General features: G+C 33.6%; 1 protein-coding gene across 5 annotated transcripts in view; it reads left to right on the top strand.

Moving 5' to 3' along the window:
* MRP (Multidrug-Resistance like Protein 1) overlaps window positions 1–7,954 on the top strand; it is a 49,507-nt gene extending 41,553 nt beyond the window's left edge. For all 5 annotated transcript variants that reach the window (XM_086969560.1, XM_086969559.1, XM_086969558.1 and 2 more), the window contains 5 exons: window positions 519–747; window positions 1,895–2,041; window positions 2,784–2,996; window positions 5,330–5,637; window positions 7,190–7,954. In XM_086969560.1, the coding sequence (XP_086825686.1) occupies window positions 519–747; window positions 1,895–2,041; window positions 2,784–2,996; window positions 5,330–5,637; window positions 7,190–7,319 (1,027 nt within the window). In that variant the 3' untranslated portion in view covers window positions 7,320–7,954. The remainder of the gene's footprint in view (window positions 1–518; window positions 748–1,894; window positions 2,042–2,783; window positions 2,997–5,329; window positions 5,638–7,189) is intronic.

Consider the following 7,954-nt stretch of genomic DNA (forward strand, 5'->3'; position numbering starts at 1 on the left):
AATATAGCGAAAATGTAATCTGAATAGTACACTTGTTTCATTTCTCGTATTATTTTCCGTGATAAGTGAACGTGGGGAATTATTAGCCATTAAATCAATATGTTTTTTTGTGGTAGATAACTATTAAAATCTTCTTTGCGAAATAGCTTGGATTATCCGTTGCAGTTCTATATAAAATAGTATAATGTGTCTTAACTGTTTGAATAGATGTGCCATATTACTAAAACCATTAAATATGCATTGGAAATCAAATGCTACATTGGATCACCCTTAATATATTAAGTTATTATTAAAGTTAAAACCTCTTTATCCAAACACAAAGTGTCAGAGGATGCTCCTTTGAAAAGAAGGAGGCTTTAGCATGCCTGAAACTAGCCTGAACCCTAGCTAGTTTGAGCTAGGTCTATTCAGTAAAGGTTGTGTTGGTACCTATATAGGACACTATATCAACGCCCATATATGCATTGTATGTAGTATAGCATTGTATCTTGTTTCTCCATATTCTCATATATATCTAGGTGGCTGGCGATCCGTCTCGAATTTTGCGGAAATTTGATCGTTTTGACTGCAGCCTTATTTACGGTGTACTACCGGTCTTATATGGATGGAGGTAAAGTTGGTTTGATGCTGAGCTACGCTCTTTCAGTCACAGCTACCCTTAATTGGATGGTCAGGATGAGCTCCGAAGTTGAAACTAGCATTGTTTCAGTGGAGAGAATTGTTGAATACACGCACAGCGATAACGAAGTAAGAATATCACTGCAAGTTTTTCATTTAATATTTTCATATTCGTACTGTCTAGGTTTTCAGTTCGTCAAAAACGCAACTGAATTAACTAATAGCATTATAAGATTGACACCTGTGGTGTGCTGTTTAAGCAATAATAACTCGACGCGGCTCTTTTTTGGCGTGCATGCTTGGGGCACGTCGTAATTTTAACGTTCGGGGCCTGTTACGGATTTTTGGGTAATAAATATGTTTAATTGGAGCACGAGGAAAGCTAAAAAGGAGGCTTGTAGGCTTAACACAATTACACAAAAAACAATACAAATATAATAAAGGTATAGTACTACTCTGCGTACTTATGCTCCCGACGTTGTGAATGCTAAAGAATAAATCACTTTTTGCTAACCATCAAGGCGTTGTAATAATGACCTACTAATATGATAACATTCATAGGAAGGTAGTTTTTTGTTTTTCTCATTGAAACCGAATTAAAGCATGATACGTGTTTCTTTTTTTACTTGATCACGTGGGGTGCAAAAATTAGCTTGTTCCGCATTTCCGTCAAGTTAAGGCGATTGCGCCCGAAATTGAAAATTGAACAGTATAGAGGTTCTGCAAAGATAATAGATAAAGTACGATAAGTAAAATAAGGGCATAGTTTTTCTTAGCGACTTCGCTGTTTAGTAATATTAATGGCAATGTTTGTGAACGTTGTTTGCCGTACAGTCCTTCTGAAAGTCTTCTGAATTAATTATATGTACACAAGAAAACGAATGACGGGATTATTACATTTATTTCTCTGGACGTCATCTAACACTTGATCGTTATTCTATAGACGAACCTTTTAGGACAAATGTAAATTTAAGCATAATGATTGCACAGTGCCTACACTAAGCAAGATCATAAGAATATATTGATGCCATGCTTTATATAGTGATTGAAGGTATATAGGAACGCGCGACGCGCAATGAAACATCAGCGCGGCGTAACTGCTCACCCTTAGCCAATCTTTCAAATTACATAAAAATTTATTTACTAAACGGGCAGTACATGTTCCGATTTCATGATAAAAAGGCTGGCGAAAGACGATCATTATCGCGAACGCGTATCTTAGAATGACTCAGCTTTATCCAGGTCTTCTTGACTAACCCTGTTTATTTAAAAATAGGCGGAATGGCGCATCGAAGGTAAGAAACCTCCCTTCGACTGGCCTTCCCGAGGGAAAATCGATTTCCAAAAGTACGCGACAAGATATCGTAATGGCCTCGAACTCGTTATCAAGGATATAACTGCCGTTATTGAACCCGGTGAAAAGGTTATTATAATAAAAACTGTATAGACTCGTCTATACTAGATAAGTTTTCGGTTCTAATTAATGTAGTTTTGTCATATACACGTTAGGTCGCCTATAAAGTTTGTGTGTTTATTGCTTTTTTCGCTTAAATTTATCTGCCGTTACTTAAATCCCAAATAGCATTCAAAAGCAGTTGTTCATTTATGTAAATTTGCTGCAGGTGCATTGTACTGCAAACAAAAGTTTACCTCGCGTTTAGATTCCAAAAGCAGATGCTCCATATGACAAGCAAGCGCATTTCTGTAGATATTCTGTCTTCAAGGCTTTAAGAACAAAGGCTTCTTTAGACAAATGATTTGTGGCATTTAGCGGGCGGCAGGCTAATATGAGGAAATAGACTGACTAAATAATAAAACAGAGCATTAAATAAGAACATTATTGTGGGTTAAATAAATATGAGATAACCGATTGTATCACCAAAAATGTGTGTACAGTGCCTACTCAATTAGTTGTATCGCTCACAGTAGTAGGCAGTATCGCTCGAATGATTAGTTGTATAGAAATAAAGAAAGTAAAATAAAGAAAGTGTTTTTGTGTTTCTTAAGGATTTAAGTATACAACACAGTTTATTTTTCGAAACATAAAAGCAGATTTAGCTGTAGTGGAAACTTATCCGAGTTAGATTATGAGTACGGTTCATAAATTTCAAGCAGCTAATTATTATAAATTTGGCATAAAAAATCTGCATATTTCTTATGTCTAGGTGGGCATCGTGGGACGCACCGGAGCAGGAAAATCCACGCTTACCTTAGCTTTGTTCCGTCTTATTGAACCAGCAAAGGGCCGTATCCTTATTGATGATTTGGATATCACTCAGATGGGACTTCACGACTTGCGAGAAAAGCTGACCATCATACCTCAGGATCCCGTGCTCTTCTCTGGCTCTATGCGCATGAATCTTGACCCATTCGAAAGGGTTAGTTAATGAAATTATATGGAAAAAAAACTTAATTTTTTACGTACTAATTTAGCTTTGTTCCGTCTTATTGAGCCAGCGAAGGGCCCTATCCTTATTGATGATTTGGATATCATTCAGATTGGACTCCACGACTTGCGAGAAAACCTGACTATCATACCTCAGAATTTCGTACTTTTCTCTGGCTTAATACGCATGAATCTTGACCCATTCGAAAGGATTAGTTAATGAAATTATATGGAGAAAAACTTAATTTCTTACGTATTACTCCTTTTTTTTACAAAAGCAGTGTTAAAACGGTTATACATTAAAAAAAATTGTGTTCAATTATATTAGGTCCTGCTTTTTAAATTAAAATTATTCAAATATCGCTTTTATGCTCCTTTTCAAACAACTTATAAAAACTAAATTTCGATATCATGTTAAACTCTATTACTGATTGTTGTAAGAATTCTTCTAGAGCGCTAAGAGTTTAAGAAGAAGAGTTCGAAGCTTGTGAAAGGACAGAATTTTTTTCTAAAGCTAGGGTAGATACGGAATCCTAGATAAAGAAGAAACCAAAATTTTTAACAAAAAAAAGTTAGCTCTAAATGCGGGCCAGTGATCTGCCGTATTAAAGAACCTACTGGCATTTTTTTAGACAATCCATACCCAATTTATTTCGTTATCAAAAGCTAAACTTCAGGCGTTTTAACGCTTAACGCTTCTATTTCTTCTTTTAAAAGTACGCGAATATTACGTGTTTCTCCTCCTTCACAGTTCATTCAATTGCTTTTTTGCTCAATAGAAATACCTTCTGTTTAAAATTATTATTTATTTAGCAGATATCCTATAGCTTTAAAAATAAAATTTAAATTAATTTAAAATAAAAGTAAAAATTGAGGTTACTTTCTGAACTGACAATTTCGTGATAATAGATTTAATATCCATACCTGCATGCCTCAGATTTTTCATGAAACTTAAGTCACGGTCGTATGCGGTAACCTCTAAGTGCACTCCGTAGTTATTCTCATTCAAATTTGAAAATTTTGTTTGCTCAGATGATATACGGGGTGGGCTCTGATAACATACGGACATGCATTGAGAAAATACATTAACCTGCTAATGAGGGTTAGCTAACCAAGTTATATGGAGAATACCTTGATTTCTGCCATAAAATATTTTTACTGTTTTTTGCTAAAAAGTAGGGGAACCTGGCTCTGCTATGCGTGTGTGTGTTTTTTTCTTAGTCGGCGAAATTGTCAACACTTCGTTCTGATTGAGAATTTGCATCTTTAATCAATGGAAGCCTTTTTTTTTCGTCTTCGCTGTATACTACCCTGCGTCAAAGTATGACAAATTAGTGATTATTTGGTAGTCAAACTATTGCAGAAAATAAAGTATAAAAAAAGTTTTGTACTGTGTAACTGTTCAAATCGAGAATTAGTGTAGAACGATTACGCGACAATTGCCTTTTCCGCTAACTTTAAAGGTTTCGATTCAGTGCAAGTTATATCACTTAAGTAACCAGGAGAAGCGTGAGGGGACGCTATGTTGGTTTCACTAGGGGAGATGTTAAGAATAATTTAGATTATCATGTAACTATGACAGCTCATTACTAGTAAACCGCTTGATGGAAGCGAATGTAATATCGATATTTCAACTATAGAGAGCCCATTTCGTCATTTACTCTACCTTAATAAGAAAACAAGATGATCGAAGCTGTAGTTGAGCAAACTTTTTTCACAAGCGTTAGTTTACTGCCTAAAAGTGTGAATAAAAAAGTCATCTAGGGGAGAATATTGTGGCACCTCTACGGATCACCGGCACTTTTGCCGAATCGTCAACAAATAACTTTCCAGGCGACTGCTATATAATAACGAAGAAAATGTGGTTTCACTTAATCAGCGTTTCGGATTTTGCTATAGCTCAAATGTCGAACTTATATTTTGATTTTATTAGTAAATACTAGATGTTTAATTAACATTTAAAAAATCAACGACTGATGTAATGACGTTCCGTATCTATTTATACTTTTCGGCTATTGCTATGGATTTAAATTCTAAGGACTTATTAATTATATTAAAGATTAAAAATTTACAATTTAAAGTTTGTGGTGTCAATGTTGTATGATAAAGAAGTTTCTGTTTCGTTGTACTTTCACGTAAACCACCTTTCAAGCATTTTTAAGAAGATTTGTGGTTTCATTTTCTATATTCTAAACATTCAAACTAAATATTATTTAGTAGATATTAGTAAATAAATATAAGTATTCAGTAGATATACTAAATATCTAAATCTAAATATTCAAAAAGTGAAAAATCAAAGTTTTGGTTTGTGTTCTGCTAACGTAGTATTCCGACGCGGATATATGGAAAGCCCTGGAACAGTCCTCCCTTAAGGCGTTTGTGAGTTCTTTAGAAAAAGGTTTGGACCACGAGGTAGCAGAAGGTGGCGAAAATCTTTCCGTAGGCCAACGCCAACTTATGTGTCTCGCCCGCTCGCTCCTTCGGAAAAGTCGCATACTTGTTTTAGATGAAGCCACGGCCGCGGTAGATTTCGAAACCGATGAACTCATGCAGAAGACCATTCGAATGGAGTTTCGGGAATGCACGATTTTAACTATTGCTCATCGCCTCAATACAATCATGGATTATGACAGGTAAATCAAATTGTAAAACTAGCTAATTTTGTACGAAACATCTTAGATACATATTATACGTACTAGGACATTTTGAAATTTCCACGTATTTTCAGGTTTTATTTAATACACTATAGATACATTCGGGTGTAATATATGTGACCACTGTGCTTACGGCATCAGGATATTTAGTAAGTTATAGCATTCATTAGAAAATGGTGTTCTTGAGAAACAAAAATACGAAAAAAGAAATAGATTCATACTCACCAATTTTACTTTATCTATTTAAGCCTCTAAGTATCACGCCGCGTGTAAAAGTATAGCAAGACATTCATATGCAAATTATAAATTTATTTTTGAAAAGTTGGAGTGCAATAAAAACATCAAGTAAGCTCGAATAAAGCTATATTCACATCTATTCGGTACCTGTTACGTATTCAAATGCAACCGGGCTTTTAACTATGTCTTTATTACCGTTCTGTCTATTCATACTTGTCAATAGCTGAGACAGTAGTTAAAATATAGGTAAAGTAGCTGGAATGTTTTATTGGCAGCAACCAATTTGGCCTACTTTTTACAAACAGACAATTCACGTAGAATATGTATATTGTCATCTAGTGACATCGCAGAAGGCGATCATAGTGCCGAATTAGATTATATCGCACTTATTTTTTTCTAAAATGTAGGAGGGTTCGTTGCTAGTCGAAGCTTTAAAAACAAGATCCCGGCTCCAAACAATAAAAAAATTTATAGACTTTTAAGGTGATTCCACTTAAAACTTGTGTGAACATAACTTGTTTTTAGTTTCTTAATTTCAACAAAGAGTTCTGTATGACAAGAGCAAAAACCATAAAAAAATATCTCCTATTGCGGGAATACTGGAGTTAGACGGTTCCATTACTTCCAAGCTATTTTTTTGCCATTTTTCGATACTTTACATACAAAGCTAAACTGCGCCGCAAAGAAAATTTCTTGAAAAATTGACTCTTTCTTTGAAGATTAATTTAGATATTTATTTTGCTTTCGAATATCTGAGGCATGCTATCTGCATGCTATATAAGCGCAGAACGGAAGCCAAATTCTTGAATACAAAAATCCAAATATGTCAAACGAATTTCCGATATCCATAAAACATATAATAATCAAACTGCAAATCATAATTTCGAGCCAGCATATTTTAACTGTCTTAGGTAACGAGAAAATATGCCTAACGTATGATATTGTTAAACGGCCATCAACGGTTCGAAACCCAAAGTAACCTTTTTAAGCGGTTTTTACACAAAATAAATGCATTACATTATATTTTCATAACTTTATTTGATACCGTGATGTCTTTATATACACTAAATGGTAAGGGCATTTTAATTTTCCGTGTATAATGTCAGAATTTAAATATATAAGGCTAGATTGTGATAATGCCAGAGATGCATAATTAATAAACAACGTGGAAGGAAAACTTTATTTTTAACATTGTCGTGATGCTTTTAAAAAGCTTTAACAGAACAATTATCAGTTGTTTTAATTTTTTGTATCTATCTAAATCTAACGCTATAATTTTGTTCTAAATTTTCAGAATCATGGTGCTCGATAAAGGATATATCAGGGAGTTTGATACGCCCGCAAATTTATTGAAGAAAAAAAACAGTATATTTTACTCAATGGCGAAAGACGCCAACCTAGTCCAAACTATATACAACACGTGAAATGGCATTGACTTCAAACTGTAACTATATAAGGATAGATTAACTTTTTAAGAAACATGTAATCCTATATATGACTTATATCGATTAACTTCAAACTGTAACTATTTAATAAGAGATTAACTTTTTAAGAAACATGTAATCCAATATCTGGCTTATATCGACTATTACAGAACGTTATTAAGTTTTTATGTGATTTCATATGGAACATGATACATATGAAAATGAACTGACGGTTGCAACTAGCGATATTTTTGGAAATTATTACTTTATATACGCTTCTTAAACTATATTCTCAACCGTCCACGATATCATACAGTAATTTTGTTTTTGCATTTAACCTATCCTTTAAAATATATACAATAATATATAATCTATGTATTTTTATTAAAAACTTTTACTTTTTTTTCAATTTAAAAAAAAATATTACTAGGTATGTTTTTTTATTAAAAAATTTTTTTTTAATTTTTGAAGTAAATTACAAGACTTTCCTTGTTTTTTTAGTGTTTTCATAGCTCTCAGATACTAAATAGAACCACAGTTTTTTTCTATAATAACTATATGTGCGTCGTAACCTTAAGACTAAAAGACTGCTGCGTAAATGTGTTGAAATAAAATTCTTTTCGTACCAAACTTTA

Source organism: Varroa jacobsoni, unplaced genomic scaffold, assembly GCF_002532875.2.
Source record: "Varroa jacobsoni isolate VJ856 unplaced genomic scaffold, vjacob_1.0 scaffold_759, whole genome shotgun sequence".
NCBI lineage: Eukaryota > Metazoa > Arthropoda > Arachnida > Mesostigmata > Varroidae > Varroa > Varroa jacobsoni.